The sequence below is a fragment of the Copadichromis virginalis genome, linkage group LG8 (genome assembly GCF_057382275.1).
Source record: "Copadichromis virginalis isolate Kocher_CV1m ecotype Utaka linkage group LG8, C_Virginalis_male_GT1.1, whole genome shotgun sequence".
NCBI classification, from domain to species: domain Eukaryota; kingdom Metazoa; phylum Chordata; class Actinopteri; order Cichliformes; family Cichlidae; genus Copadichromis; species Copadichromis virginalis.
The window spans coordinates 1,944,169-1,959,780 of record NC_140625.1 but is presented as its reverse complement, the minus strand read 5'-3'; the positions used below and the strand labels follow the sequence as shown (position 1 = coordinate 1,959,780).

Genomic DNA, 15,612 nt, shown 5'->3' with positions numbered 1-15,612 from the left:
CAGGCATCAAAGCAAAGGACACAGACTGAACAAACTCATCTGGAAGGTCGAGTCTGTTGTTGGCGTGAAGCTCTCCACCCTGGAGGAGGTGATCGGTGACAGACTGCTGACTGCTGGTAATCATGGACAATGACTCCCATCCTCCATAACACACTGGACAATCTGAAGAGCAGTTTCAGCAACAGGTTCCTTCAGCCTGGCTGTCTGAGGGAGCGTTACAGGAAGTCGTTCCTTCTGCTGCTATCAGACTCTTTAATTCACCCACTTGGGTCAGATCCACACATTTGGAACAGAACTAAGAACACCTCAATGCCCACTGTCACTGTACACCACGACACATACTATTCTTTTTATATTTACACCTATATCTCTATACTTGTCTATTTATCCAGCATATCTGTTTCTACACTGATTTTCTGAGTGCTTGATGTTTGTTGTATATTTGCTGCTATGACCGCTGTGAGTCTGCTGAGCTGTGTTTAAAGCGTCGGTGCCGTCGGTAACACTGGCTTTAACAGTTTAACAGTAACTCGCACAACACTTCTCTAAGTTTACTGTCATGTGACAAACTGATCACGTGCCAAAAAGCTTTCAGGAAACAACGCTCGATTGGCTGACAGTCAACGGAGGCCGCAGCGCTTTCTCTGATTGGCCAGCAGGCTTTTGGTAAAGCTACGCTTCCGGGTTCTCCGCAAATAGACAAATAAACTCGTTTTTAAACTTATGCAACGGTGGGAAAGTGTCTCCCGTGGACAGGGCTCAAAATGTCAGGCGGAAGCGGCTGCTGCTTGGCTCTGTTGCTCGTCTGGAGCCTGTGTGTGAGCGCACGCTGCAGGTTTCCTTCTCTGGACCACATCAGACCGAGAGCCAGCGACCGAGCGCAGGGCAGAGCGGTGACCGAGCTGCTGAGGCGGCTGCTGGGGAACAGATCGGCCGAGTTCATCGTGTCGATCAACGGGAGCCTCTCCAACGACAGCCTGGACGTGTGCGAGCTCAGGTCCACCAAAAACAACAAGGTCGTCGCCACAGGCAGCACCGGGGTGGCCGTGGCCTCCGGGATTTATAATTATTTGAAGTATTTTTGCAACTGCCACGTTTCCTGGTCCGGGAATCAGCTGGATCTGCCCAGACCTTTGCCAAAGCTCACCGGCGTCCTGCGCATCAGCACCCCGCACAGGTCAGTGACCCGCACCGTCCTCACAAAGGTTTCTGCAGGCTTACAAGAGACCTGCGAGGGACCCGTTTAATGCGCCAAGTCCTTACAAAGGTTGGTGTCAAAGCCCTCTGTGACTGTCTCACCTGGTTAGACCGTGTGTCCAAACTGTGAGCAGCTCACGTTTCATTTTCATGTCAGAGACAACAAACTGACACTTCCTGACCTCACACACAGCAAACAACAGGAGGAAAGAAAGTGTGTGTGCTTTCCCCACACAGACATCGGATCAGCTGTAATGCGTTTAGACCCCCAGAACTTGAAGTGTGGGCAACATCTGCTACATGAATTGAATCTTTATTTTGAACGTGGTACAAAAAAAAATACAACCACATAGAAAAAAAAAGAGACAAACAAACAAAACAAAAGGAAAACAAAGAAACCGCAACAAAAAAAAAAACATGCATTTTAAAAGAATTCTTATTTTAAAGGTGAAATGTTTGTCTCACTCCTAGAAGTGTGTGTTTTGTGAGTATAAGATAAGAGATAAGATAAGATTGAGTCTATTGCACCGTTGACTATTTACAAAAAGTATTGCACAAGGTATTGCACAGTGAGGTGAAGAGGCACTACAGCTTAGTTGTTCCCTCCTTTGTCCTCCTGTCTCCCCTCCCTCTCCCCTCCAGAGAGGAGTTAAACAGTCTGATGGCGTGTGGGACAAAGGAGTTTTTAAGTCTGTTAGTTCTTGTCTTTGGGAGAAGCAACCTGTCACTGAACAGACTCTTCTGGTTGTTAATGGCCGTGTGCAGAGGATGCCCAGCATTGTCCATAATGTCCATCAGTTTCTTTAATGTCCTTTTCTCTGCCACTGTCACCAGAGTGTCCAGCTTCATGCCGACCACAGAGCTAGCCCTCCTGATCAGTTTCTCCAGCCTGGATGAGTCCTTCTTTGCTGTGCTGCTCCCCCAGCACACCACAGCATAGAAAAGTACTCCAGCAACCACCGACTGGTAAAACATCCTCAGGAGCTTCCTGCAGATGTTAAAAGACCTCAGCCTCCTGAGGAAGTACAGTCAGCTTTGGGCTTTTTTATACAGGTGCTCTGTGTTGCATGACCAGTCCAGTTTATTGTCCACCCACAGCCCGAGGTACTTGTACTTGTTGACCACCTCCACCTCCTCCCCCTCTATCTGAACCGGCAGTGGACCTTCTCTGGACCTCCCGAAGTCCACAACCAGTTCCTTAGTCTTTGAGGTGTTGAGTTGCAGGTGGTTTGTGTGACTCCATGCGACAAAGTTCCTCACCAGACTTCTGTACTCCTCTTCCTGATCATCCCAGATACACCCCATGATGGCTGTGTCGTCTGCAAACTTCTGAATGTGGCATAATTCAGAGTTGTAGCAGAAGTCAGAGGTGTACAGGGTGAAGAGAAGAGGGGACAGCACAGTTCCCTGTGGTGCTCCTGTGCTGCTGACCACAGTGTCAGACGTGATGTCCTTCAGCCTGACGTACTGTGGTCTGTCGGTGAGGTAGTCGGAGATCCAAGCCACCAGGCAGGGGTCCACCTCCATCCTGTTCAGTTTTTCCTGAAGCATACAGGGCCGGATGGTATTAAAGGCACTGGGAAAGTCAAGAAACAGGATCCTGACCGTGCCTTTTCCCCCATCCAGGTGTGAGTGGGCTCTGTGTAGGAGGTACAGGATGGCATCCTCCACTCCGACACCCGCCTTGTATGCAAACTGTAGTGGGTCCTGGGCATGTTGTACCTGTGGTCGGAGGAGGTTGAGGAAGAGCCGCTCTAGAGTCTTCATAAGATGTGACGTCAGTGCCACCGGTCGGAAGTCATTCAGCTCATTGGGCCGGTTCCTTTTGGGGACCGGGACGATGCAGGATGTCTTCCATAGGGCGGGCACTCTCCCCAGTCGCAGACTGAGGTTGAAGACTCGTTGTAGCGGCTCCCCAAGTTCAGCAGCACACGCCTTTAGCATCCTAGGACACACCTTGTCTGGGCCTGCTGCCTTTCTGGGGCGAAGCTTCCTCAGTTGTCTCCTGACCTGATCCACTGTGACACTGGGAGATGTTTGGGAGGAGGGGAGGGGGGGAGATGTCTTGCTGCTGAGAGAGGGATTGGAGGAGGGGGGTGTCATGGTGTCAGGAAGGGGGGGAAGCGAGGGAGGTAGGAGAGTGGGGAGAGGACTCTGTAGTGAAGGTGAAGGTGAGGGTGGGGGGGTTGTGGGCTGGTCAAACCTGTTGAAGAAGTTGTTGAGTTCGTTTGCCTTCTCCACAGTCCCCCCCACTGTGCTTTTCTTGGTGTTGTGGCCTGTGATGGTTTTCACACCATTCCAGACCTCCCTCATATTGTTCCTCTCCAACTTCTGCTCCACCTTCCTCCTGTAGGTGTCCTTTGCTTCCCTCAGGCAGCGTTTCACCTCCCGCTGTGCTGCTTTCATCTCCTCCTTCACTTTGCTCCTGAAAGCCTTATAGTGAGAGTATAGTGAGAGTATAAGAAGCTATAAAACATTATTTCATTCACAGGTCATTGGCTACGTGACTTAAATATTTTTAGTTTTCCCAAAATAATGGCCAGGGCCCGTATCCCTAAAGATTCTGAGAATCCTCTCAGAGAGCTCCTAACTTAACCTAAAAATTCCTTGCCAGGAGTTTTAGCTTAGAAGTGATTCCAGAACATTTTCAGTGAACTCTGAGCAAGGAATGGATGGAAAATCCTATCTTAGTGAGGAGGTGTGGTTGACCCCGTTGCTAGGTATGAGTCATCATTTCAAAAGCCGTGATTGGTTGATCCTACAAGTTTGATGGAAATGAGCTTTTGGTGATAATGAGCAAAGGATGTACCCTCAAATCAATAAACATATTATATACTCTAATCTTATGCTGACTGTAATTGTAAATAATATTTCACATTCAAGAAAATATCTGGAAAATGAATAGTAAGCTGTAGGGGTTATAGCCATTAGAATCTAAAATATGTGAAAACTTAAACTCATTACACCCTGTTCAAATAATGATTCGTGTCTTATTTGCTCATATAAATATCCTAGCTGGCATATTTTGTACTTTCACTCCCATATGGACCCCGTTGAAAACAAGATGGCCTATTTCAAGAGGCTGTCCTTAATGAAGTAGAAATCACAACGTTACAAGTCCAGTGTGGTCTTAACGAGGGTAACACGGCTCAGCTTTTAGCAATGTCTGTGATTGCAGACCCAAGTCATCACTGCTGCATTGTTGCATTTTCCCGGTTGCCAAATACCTCGGGGTTGTGATTACTTTCGTCTCCGGTGTAATAGCGTTGTGGCGTCGAGTTGGTGAAGTAATTGCATCTCTAAGGAGATCCACCACAAACATGATTCCTGCACGATCCAATCTGTAGCATCTCAATAATTCCCTGTCATCCAGTGTTTGCAGGACATCTCTCCTGCCTCTTCTGTTGGCCATTTTGTGCAGCTGCTTAGGGGAACTCCTAAGCCACTAAAAGTCCTCTTCCCTGCTCTTAGCAGATCTCGCCTTAGGAGCCCTTTTAAGCGCTAGGAATCTTGAGGAATAGCTTTTATATTAACTGGGATTGTCGTGTCACTTTTAGGGGAAATTCTAAGAAAACGTCATGACTCTGAGAATTTTCTTAGAATTTGGCCGCTAGGAGCCACTTTTTGCACAAAGATTCTTTAGGGATACGGGCCCTGGTCCCTACAGAGGGGGACAGAGGTTTTAGGCCGCTGCACTCATAGTGTCACAGCTCCATTAACATGTAACAGGAAGGTAAACAAATCTCAGTCTGTCAGTTCTTTATTTGTTGTTGACACAGCCATTGTCCACTTTTTACTTTACTGGAGTTTTTACATTTTTAATTCACTATATATTTTAGACTTGGATTAAAAAAACAAACAAAAATCCTCAAACATGTCATGTCACATTTTCCCGTTCAGGTTTAAGCTCCATGTAGTCACAGACAGCTGGTTGGGAGGTTCACCACTGGTGATGTTACAGAGCATCCCAGTCCTGCTGTCAGATGAAATTACAGTTCACATGTACATAACTAAGAAAAATGTTTTCCCACCAAATCCACTTCACACCCGTTACATTGGATGTTCACCAGCTCCTCTCAGTCGTTCATGGGAACTGCTCTCCACAGAGTGGACCTGTTGCAGTCACAGCCCCCGATGGCATCACGACAGTCGATGGTTCTTATAGTTCTCCGTCACCTAAGAACAATTGCACATCGAGTGCTTTTGTGACAGGTTCAAACTACACACAGGACGATGCCGGGGTACCGTCTCAGCCTGAACAAACCCGGGTGCATGAGAAATGGAGCGTTGTCACACATTTGTCATTGTTTTCTCTGAGCACTTGTACTGCCGCCAGGCCCTTTAAAGGACTCTCCTTTCAGTTGTCTGTTGTGCATTAGACCCGGATCAGCTCACTGCAGCTATGTCATGTGCAGAGTGGCTGGGCTGAACCATCGGCAGCATGTGTGGTTCAGTTTGTTTTGCTCATGTCTGTAACATAGTTGTGGGGAGCAGTGTGTAATCCTTCAGCATCATACAGGGAGTGTCTACACCCAGGCCTCCACTCTCACTTCACTGGAACAGTTGAAGTGTTGTAGCTTTATTTATGTGTTTTTCTTTTTGACTGTTCCTGTTTAAACTTCAGTGCTATATTTAAGCACCGTGTTGTGATTTTGGTGCCCTGTAAATAAAATTGAATTATATGAAAAGTTTATATGTTGGTGTTGTAACTCTGTACTTCATGAGTGGCTTTGAATCCAACCGCTCACAAACAGGACAGCTGAAGGAATGACAGTGAACGATGCTGATTAGGTCTGGACTGTATGGACTCAAGGAACAACTTTGTACTCAAAGGTGTTAACTGTTGTTCAAGACAGTGACAGACTGGTGACCTGTCCAGGGTGCGACCCTGCCTCTCACTCTAATACAGTGGGGCAAAAAAGTATTTAGTCAGCCACCGATTGTGCAAGTTCCCCCACCTAAAATGATGACAGAGGTCAGTAATTTGCACCAGAGGTACACTTCAACTGTGAGAGACAGAATGTGAAAAAAAAATCCATGAATCCACATGGTAGGATTTGTAAAGAATTTATTGGTAAATCAGGGTGGAAAATAAGTATTTGGTCACCTCAAACAAGGAAAATCTCTGGCTCTCACAGACCTGTAACGTCTTCTGTAAGAAGCTTTTCTGTCCCCCACTCGTTACCTGTATGAATGGCACCTGTTTGAACTCATCATCTGTATAAAAGACACCTGTCCACAGCCTCAAACAGTCAGACTCCAAACTCCGCCATGGCCAAGACCAAAGAGCTTTCAAAGGACACCAGGAAAAGTATTGTAGACCTGCACCAGACTGGGAAGAGTGAATCTACAATAGGCAAGCAGCTTGGTGTGAAAAAATCAACTGTGGGAGCAATCATCAGAAAATGGAAGACATACAAGACCACTGATAATCTCCCTCGATCTGGGGCTCCACGCAAGATCTCATCCCGTGGGGTCAAAATGATCATGAGAACGGTGAGCAAAGATCCCAGAACCACACGGGGGGACCTGGTGAATGACCTGCAGAGAGCTGGGACCAAAGTAACAAAGGTCACCATCAGTAACACACTACAACGGCAGGGAATCAAATCCCGCAGTGCCAGACGTGTTCCGCTGCTGAAGCCAGTGCATGTCCAGGCCCGTCTGAAGTTTGTCAGAGAGCACATGGATGATACAGCAGAGGATTGGGAGAATGTCATGTGGTCAGATGAAACCAAAGTAGAACTTTTTGGTATAAACTCTACTCGTCGTGTTTGGAGGAAGAAGAATACTGAGTTGCATCCCAAGAACACCATACCTACTGTGAAGCATGGGGGTGGAAACATCATGCTATGGGGCTGTTTTTCTGCCAAGGGGACAGGACGACTGATCCGTATTAAGGACAGAATGAATGGGGCCATGTATCGTGAGATTTTGAGCCAAAACCTCCTTCCATCAGTGAGAACTTTGAAGATGAAACGAGGCTGGGTCTTCCAACATGACAATGATCCAAAACACACCGCCCGGGCAACAAAGGAGTGGCTCCGTAAGAAGCATTTGAAAGTCCTGGAGTGGCCTAGCCAGTCTCCAGACCTCAACCCCATAGAAAATCTGTGGCGGGAGTTGAAAGTCCGTGTTGCTCGGCGACAGCCCCAAAACATCACTGCTCTCGAGAAGATCTGCATGGAGGAATGGGCCAAAATACCAGCTACTGTGTGTGCAAACCTGGTAAAGACCTATAGTAAACGTTTGACCTCTGTTATTGCCAACAAAGGTTATGTTACAAAGTATTGAGTTGTATTTTTGTTATTGACCAAATACTTATTTTCCACCCTGATTTACCAATAAATTCTTTACAAATCCTACCATGTGGATTCATGGATTTTTTTTTTTCACATTCTGTCTCTCACAGTTGAAGTGTACCTCTGGTGCAAATTACTGACCTCTGTCATCATTTTAGGTGGGGGAACTTGCACAATCGGTGGCTGACTAAATACTTTTTTGCCCCACTGTAGGTGATAGGCTCTAGCCTATTAGGCTGTATTACCCAGTTTTAACCCTGAGGTTACCTGGATACCTCCAAATCCCTCCTCCTAGGACAGCCAGGCAGTCACAGAAACACAACAGTTTGCAGCCACCTCTTTCTCCAGGTGTTTTTTTTTTTTTTTTTTTTTCAACAAATCAGCATTGTCAACCACTACAACAATGCACTTGCAGTGTTAAGTTGATGCACACCTTCAGACTTTGGTGCCTCCCTTCATTCTGCTGGAGAACTTTGAATGTGAGGAGAGCTGCAGAGTGAAGGAGGGGCAGGGCTGTGTGATTTAGAGTATATTTTGAGGACACATAAATAGTATTACAGTTTTACTGATTAACTGATTAACACAAACTGTTTTTATCATCATGTCTTTAAAACATGATATAGAGCTCAGCGATCACATTTATCAAGCAGAATAGTTTGGCTTTACAGGTTATTGGGAAAAGAACCCGTTCTAATACAGCAATAACACTGCAAACTATCAATCACACCATCCATCACATCAAGCTTCCACTTATCGTTTTCAGGATCCTATCCCAGCTGTCGTAGGGCGAGACAGGTTGGCAGTCTGTCGCAGGGCCAACACACAGGGACAGACAGCCATTCACACCCATTTAGATTTTTCACCAACCTATCCCCACAAACTGCATGTCTTTGGACGGTGGGAGGAAGCCGGAGTACCCGGGAAGAACCCACGCAAACTCCACACGGAAAGACCCGGCCTGATGGTGGAATTGAACTCAGGACCTTCTTGCTGTGAGGCAACAGTGCTAACCACCGTGCTATAATCACACCATTATACTACATTTGTATTATATTTCTGTATTAAATAAAATGCATTTCTAAGCCACATATTTGTGTATTTGTATCTAGATTCCGGTACTATCAGAACGTCTGCACCTTTAGTTATTCCTCCGTGTGGTGGGACTGGCCGAGATGGGAGAGAGAGATTGATTGGATGGCACTGAATGGAATCAATCTGCCGCTGGCTTTCACTGGCCAAGAAGCCCTGTGGCAGGAGGTGAGGAAGTCTGAAAGTTCAGCTATGTTTTTTTTCTCTTCAGCTCTTGCAATGATATGAATCAGGACTAGATCAGCTTTTGTACTTCAGTTCTGTAGTGTGTTTAACAGCTGGTTGGCATAATTCTCTGAGCAGTACGGGGAAGAAGTTAAAGTTGGAGGAGAACAGGCTCAACCAGAAGCCAGTACATAAGACGTCTAGGAAACTTTGCTTAACACTGAAATAAGTTGGGACTAGATACAAAATGCTGACTGTGAGTGTTTAGAAGCTGCTCTTGTTGTTTTTAGGTTTACCGTGCTCTCGGGTTAAACCAGTCAGAGATAGAAGAGTTCTTCTCCGGTCCGGCGTTCCTTGCCTGGAACCGTATGGCAAACTTGTTCAAGTTTGGTGGACCTCTGCCGCAATCCTGGCACGTGAACCAGCTCTACCTTCAAGTAATCAAACCTCAACACAGCAACATGTCAATGGACCAAAACCAAGTTGAATGTACGCTGAGACGCTGCTGTGGACTCAATCATCTCACATCACTTTTTCCTCACTTTTTCCAGTTTAAGATTTTAGAGCGGATGAGATCCTTTGGCATGATCCCCGTGCTGCCGGCCTTCTCTGGAAACATCCCCAAGGGAGTCCTCAGGTCACTCTTCTTTATGTCTCAACATCATTTTCTGCTCTGTGCCACAGCAAACTTAGTCTTATAGGTACTTACAGCCAAACCAGTGCTACCATTAATAATTACAAGAACCAGTCTGATTGGCTGCGGGTATTTATTTTTCTTACAGATGTGTGATGATTATCTGCCGTTACAGCACTGGGACTAGAGTGTGGGGCAAGTTAACATGAAAAGTGTTGATAGGAGTGAGACGTTCTGCAACTACTAACTATCAACTTGACCAGTTAATTTAATGAGCAATGCAGTCTGCCTGTGTGTTCATGATGTTACTGTTACTTTGCCACATAAACAGCATTGTTGAGGCTCAAAATAATAGATTTTCTGGGGTTAATTGTGATTTGAAGTACAAATGCTGTAAAGTCAATAAATATAAAAAGTGGATAAAAATAGACTGTGAAGAAAATGGCCAGTACCTCCTGACATGTAGTGAAATATTATCAAGAAGACCAAGCATCACTAATTTTACTTGAATGTAGTTAAATCTAGTCCGTGTTTGCTGTTACTGTCCTTCTGACAAACTGATCTTTGTTTCTCTGTTACACCGTCACTGAGTGTTATTCTTACCTTGTGAAAGAAACAAGTACACATGCAACATACATCGCGTTTATCTAACATGCGCAGCCATCAGTTTTGTGCTTACCACCATACGCATGCTGGTAATGCCACATGTAAGGAAACACAGTGATCTCGACCTGAGGCTGAGAAAGCTCTGAGGATGTTGTGAGGCAGGATTCACATGGATGCGTTTCAGGCTTTGACACGCTCGCTTCTCATTCGCTTTGGTTGGAGTGACGTCACGAGCTGCCAAACTGAACTATGGATCCGTTGGTCCGCTTTGCTCATGCTGTTTAACTTTGGAAGTGCCAGCCAATCAGAGCACACGTGTTTTTATTCAAACACACAAATGCAACTGCTAGCCAATGAAATCATGTTATGCAAATATCCCGAGACAGTCATTTGGCACCAAAACCCAGCAGACATTGATCATTGCAGTAAAAGTTACTAACAGGTCGCCACCTGGGTGACTATGGCCCAGGTGGTAGAGCGGGTCATATACTAATCCACAGGTTGGTGGTTCGATCTCAGGCTCCTCCTGTGCCAAATAATTCTTGGGTGAGATGCTGAATCGTGACGTGTCTGTGTGAGTGTTAGATAGAGGTTAACTACAGATAAAAACACTGGGTGAAGGTATTTGTGACCAGAGGGGAGCAAAAAGTTCTTTGAGTGCTCAAGTTCAGTAGAAAGGCGCTACAAGTACCAGACCATTTACCTTCGTTAAAATGAAATGGTCTGTAAAGCGCTTTGCTTAGTCCCTGTGGACCCCAAAGCGCTTTACACATCCACCCATTCACACACTGGTGATGGCAGCTACATGTAGCCACAGCCACCCTGGGGCGCACTGACAGAGGCGAGGCTGCCGGACACTGGCGCCACCGGGCCCTCTGACCACCACCAGTAGACAACGGCTGTATTGTCCAAGGACACAACGACCGAGACTGTCGGAGCCAGCGCTCGAACCGGCAACCTTCTGATTACAAGATGAACTCCCAACTCTTGAGCCACGATCACACCTTGCCAAATGTGTTTGTCACTAGTAAAGTTAGGAATATTTGGCGTAGCATTTAATGAACTCTCATGTTCATCTCAGCTAGCCTGTTTTAAACACACTATACCACCGTCTCTTATAAAGAAGGTTTCTCGTCTGTTTTTGAGCATTTCATGTTGGAATTAAATAATTACATTTCATCAAAAGAGGCAACAATTCTGAAACTCTGGATATTTTCCACTGATAAAAAGAACCAGACCTACCACACAGTACGGTAGGCTCCATAACAGATCATGAATGTGTGCCTGGGTTAGTCCACTTACACAGCACGATGGATCCAAAATGGAGTCGCAGTAGATCTGATTTCCCAAATCATGCCATCTGGATCCATGTTGGATCTGTAGTTTGTCCCAGCACAATCTGTATTATTCAAAAATGATACAGAAATATGTCAAATCTAGCTGCCCGAGATGTACATATAAGAAAGCTCAGGCATTCTTATAACATGCTTGCCTTTACTGATGAAGCTGCCTTTTTTCCATTTATTTTCATCTGCAGTGTTTGTCTTGTTTATCTCTGTTTTAGAATTTAAAAAAAGAAGCGCTTTAATCACTTTTTCCTGGTAGTCAGAGTTGTTTGAATTGGTTTGTTAGTTTGTCCTGTAGCAGCAAACTGCATCTCTGTGTCCGTCAAACGTATTTCATGTAACCACTCTGTGACTAGAGAGTTAGTATTGCTGCTGCTTGCTTGTGTTTCAGGCTGTATCCAGAGGCCAGAGTAACCAGACTGGGGCCATGGTCTCATTTCAACTGCAGCTACTCATGTTCGCTTGTCTTAGATCCACAAGACCCCCTTTTCCATCACATTGGTTCCCTGTATCTGTCCCAAGTGCTGAAGCAATTTGGGACGGATCACATTTACAGCACAGACACCTTCAATGAAATGACTCCACCCTCCTCTGACCCCGCCTACCTGTCTGCAGTCAGTCGCTCAGTCTTTGCCTCAATGACAGCAGGTGAGTGTTTGAATCAGCTGCCTGAACCGTGACAATTTCTGGGTCCAAGTACAATAATTGCCCTAGTTTGTTGCCCCACGGATGACCTGTTGTACAATTTTCTTGCACAGACAGTTTGCTAAAGCTCCCTGCTGATTTTGAGCCATGTTCAAGAGCTGGTCTATTGTCTGGCCCTTATCCAAATGTTTTTCTCTCCAGTTGATCCCCAGGCAGTCTGGCTGATGCAAGGTTGGCTGTTCTTCAGCGATGCAGCGTTCTGGAAACCAGCCCAGATTCAGGCCCTACTACACGGAGTGCCCCTTGGACGGATGATTGTGCTGGACCTGTTTGCAGAGACCGAGCCAATCTTCTCCTACACAGAGTCTTTCTATGGGCAGCCCTTCATTTGGTGTATGTTGCAGAACTTTGGGGGCAACAGTGGGCTGTTTGGTACAGTTGAGAGCATCAATTCAGGCCCTTTTAAAGCCTTGCATTTCCCAAACTCCACCTTAGTAGGCATAGGCATGACACCAGAAGGCATTGAGCAGAATCCTGTGATGTATGAACTGATGAGTGAGCTGGCTTGGCGCAAGGAGCCAGTCAACTTGGCCAAGTGGGTGTCGCTCTATGCCATACGTCGCTATGGCAATACACAAGAGAGCCTGACTGCTGCATGGAGGCTCTTATTTGCCAGCATTTACAACTGCAGTGACCCACACTACCGAAACCACAACCACAGCCCACTGGTCCGCAGACCATCCTTTCACATGAACACTGGGCTTTGGTATGACCCCGCTGACTTGTACAAAGCTTGGAAACTCATCATGGATGCAGCTCCTTCTCTTATGTCCAAAGAGACATTCAGGTACGATCTTGTGGATGTGACACGGGAGGTGCTACAAGTACTGACTACGTCCTTTTATCGAGATATTGCAGATGCTTTCAAGAAGCAAAACCTGTCAGAGTTGCTGACTGCAGGTGGTGTGCTAGTCTATGACCTCTTGCCGGAGCTCAATCGATTGCTGAGTAGCAACCGAAACTTCCTGTTGGGGACGTGGCTGGAGCGAGCTCGGTCCCTCGCCGTGGATGACAAGGAGGCGCAGCTCTATGACATGAATGCCAGAAACCAGATCACTCTCTGGGGTCCCAGTGGTGAGATCCTGGACTATGCCAGCAAAGAGTGGGGGGGGCTCATTGAGGACTACTATGCCCAGCGATGGGGCCTGTTTGTCCAAACGTTGGTGGAATGCCTGAACAGCGGACAACCCTTCAAGCAGGCTGCCTTCAACCAGGCGGTATTCCAAATAGAAAAAGGATTCATTTACAACGGCAGAAAGTACCCGACCAAACCTCAGGGAGACACGTACGAGATCGCTTATAGGATCTTCCTCAAGTACTTTCCACAGGCCCTAAACAGACTATAGTGAGCAGAGAGAACATTTTTGAAAAACTTGCAAGTAACAGCTTGAAGAATGTGTTTGTCCACTTTCAGTCGTCCTCGGCTGTCCCTGAACAAACTGCTTGGGTTTACAGGAACAATCTGTTTTTTGCACACTTACTGAAATCAGCAACGGGTGGTTTTGTCTGTTCTTGGAAGATTATTTTCACGTTATGCTCAGACTGATCACATTCCCAATAATGCTCCGTATCAGAGGAGGAAGTATCAGATCTCTTCTCGACTGTTTGAGGTGTTCTACAAACTCTGTGGTACTGTTTTAGACTGAACACATCGTAAGGAAAATGTTTCACATATTCACCATTTCAGATTAATACGAGAAGACTGACAGGAATCTCCAATCTGCGCTTCAATTGTAGAAAGTCTGGATCTGTCCAATCCAGTCTGCATGCATAACCTGCTGTGTGCCTGAAATGCGCACTTCAGTGTCCCGCTACTGTTAGTGGGAAAATCTAGCAAGGAAGTAGAAGCACATTTAACACACAATAATGTGTAGTTATAGTTTCAACTGTAACGCAGACACGAGTCTGATCTCCATCTTTAGTCGCACAGAAAGCAAATCTGAATATTGGACATGTTAAACTTTAAGTGAATAATATGCTGTTTTTAGAAACTGACTCTGTTATGCATTAGTCTGAAGTTAATTTGGATATTGTGATTTTTTTTTTTTCTTGCTTTTTCTAAACGACATGAGCGACAGGAATATGTTTTATAGAACTGACATTAAGTAGAGACAGAAGAAGAAGGCCAGCGTCCTACTTATAGAACTGTTTGGGTGCTTCAGACGCTGTTTAACAACCACCTCCTGTATTTAGAGCTCCTGCTAACATGTTCAGTTAAACGTAGTAATAATCCACAAAGGTCTTCCAAACAGATGAATTTGTATTTAGCAATGAACGATAAAGCTGACAAGCTCATGTATTCTTGTCTGAATGATTATTCTGATTAAAAAAAATATATTTTTATATCAAAATAAACACCTGTCAGACTTCGACATGTCAAAGGAATCGGTTACTTTTTCAGAAAAACAGTTGTGTTCATCACATTGAAGATGTTGATCAGAACTGACCCCTCGAAGCGTAGATCACAGGACTCGGCCTGTGCAAAGGTGCCCCAGAAACAGTCCAGCACAAAGTAGCAGGACGTGAGCTGCAAGCTTGGGCACGGTACACTGCCTTTATGACCATTAAAAAAGCTGGTGGAGAAAGCATTTAAAATGGAGCATAAGTTAAAAATTTAAAATTTCAGGAGCTGCATGAAACCATTTATAACATTTCTCATTAATGAAGGCATCTTTTAAATATCTCTGAAATGTGCAGTGACTCTCACCGGTCCCCAGGACAGCCCCCAGCTGGCTCCCCAGGCATGGCGTCAGACCAGGTGGGGTTCTCCCAGATAATGGACAGAGAATCCCGAGTACTGGAGCCCTCCCTGAGGTCCCTGCCACAGTATCCTCGAGGCTTGACGAGGATGTCGCCTTCAGGGGCCACTGCTGCCTGATTTTCAGGACCAGGATCAGAAATCCCGAAGTAAATTATGGGTTACAGCAGGCAGCACGCTAAATGGTGCATGCGCACATACAGACGAACCCTCTGACCAAACTTTACACAAACATCACTTGGGAAAGACATGTCAAGCGCGTCCATGCTCACAGGTGTACACACGGGTGATCACACCCACAAACTACACCCTTTATGGCTCCTACCTCAAAGCACACTGTGTTCTGTTGATCTTATGTGCTGCACAATAATGTTTAATATTTAGTATTTACTGTCATATTCCCATATATCATTGTGATGTTGTTTATTCTATTACTCTTCTCTTCTGCTTGTTTTCTTTTTTCTTTCTCAGCAGGTGATCCAGGTGATTGATATATGCATTTTTTTCTTTCTTTTTTTCTGCTCATTCTGTTGGTTTTTGTCTTTTGCCCTTCTCCCCTGTCCCTCTTCTCAGCTGTTTCTCTTTCCCTCTTTCTTTCTCCCCTTCTTTCCCCCAGTCAAGTCTGTCCCGTATTCAGTAAGTGAAAATAAAATAAACAATAAAAGGTGAATCAAATGGACCATTACGGCAAGGCTGGGATGGTCAATTTGGTAAAGTAAATCCGTTGGGCATCTTTCTTTGCCTTTAGACAAGAATTCTGATGCAAAAGAGCCAAACAGGACAGGCAAAAAAAAAAAAAAAAAAAAGGAA

At 45.5% G+C, this 15,612-nt stretch overlaps 1 protein-coding gene across 1 annotated transcript; it reads left to right on the top strand.

Moving 5' to 3' along the window:
* The first annotated feature begins 484 nt into the window (after nucleotides 1-484).
* Nucleotides 485-14,414, top strand: naglu (N-acetylglucosaminidase, alpha). Its single transcript, XM_085465396.1, has 6 exons — nucleotides 485-1,177; nucleotides 8,609-8,756; nucleotides 9,044-9,190; nucleotides 9,305-9,390; nucleotides 11,731-11,987; nucleotides 12,186-14,414. The coding sequence occupies exons 1-6, from the start codon at nucleotides 765-767 to the stop codon at nucleotides 13,388-13,390; spliced, it is 2,256 nt and encodes a 751-aa protein (XP_085321522.1). The 5' UTR covers nucleotides 485-764; the 3' UTR covers nucleotides 13,391-14,414.
* The last annotated feature ends 1,198 nt before the right edge of the window (nucleotides 14,415-15,612 follow it).

Bases quoted from the DNA above. Each gene is read 5' to 3' on its own strand.
- naglu (XM_085465396.1), top strand. From the start codon at position 765: ATGTCAGGCGGAAGCGGCTGCTGCTTGGCTCTGTTGCTCGTCTGGAGC. The intron at 8,757-9,043 runs GTGAGGAAGTCT...TGTTGTTTTTAG, and splicing joins AAGAAGCCCTGTGGCAGGAG to GTTTACCGTGCTCTCGGGTT. The intron at 9,191-9,304 runs GTAATCAAACCT...CACTTTTTCCAG, and splicing joins TGAACCAGCTCTACCTTCAA to TTTAAGATTTTAGAGCGGAT.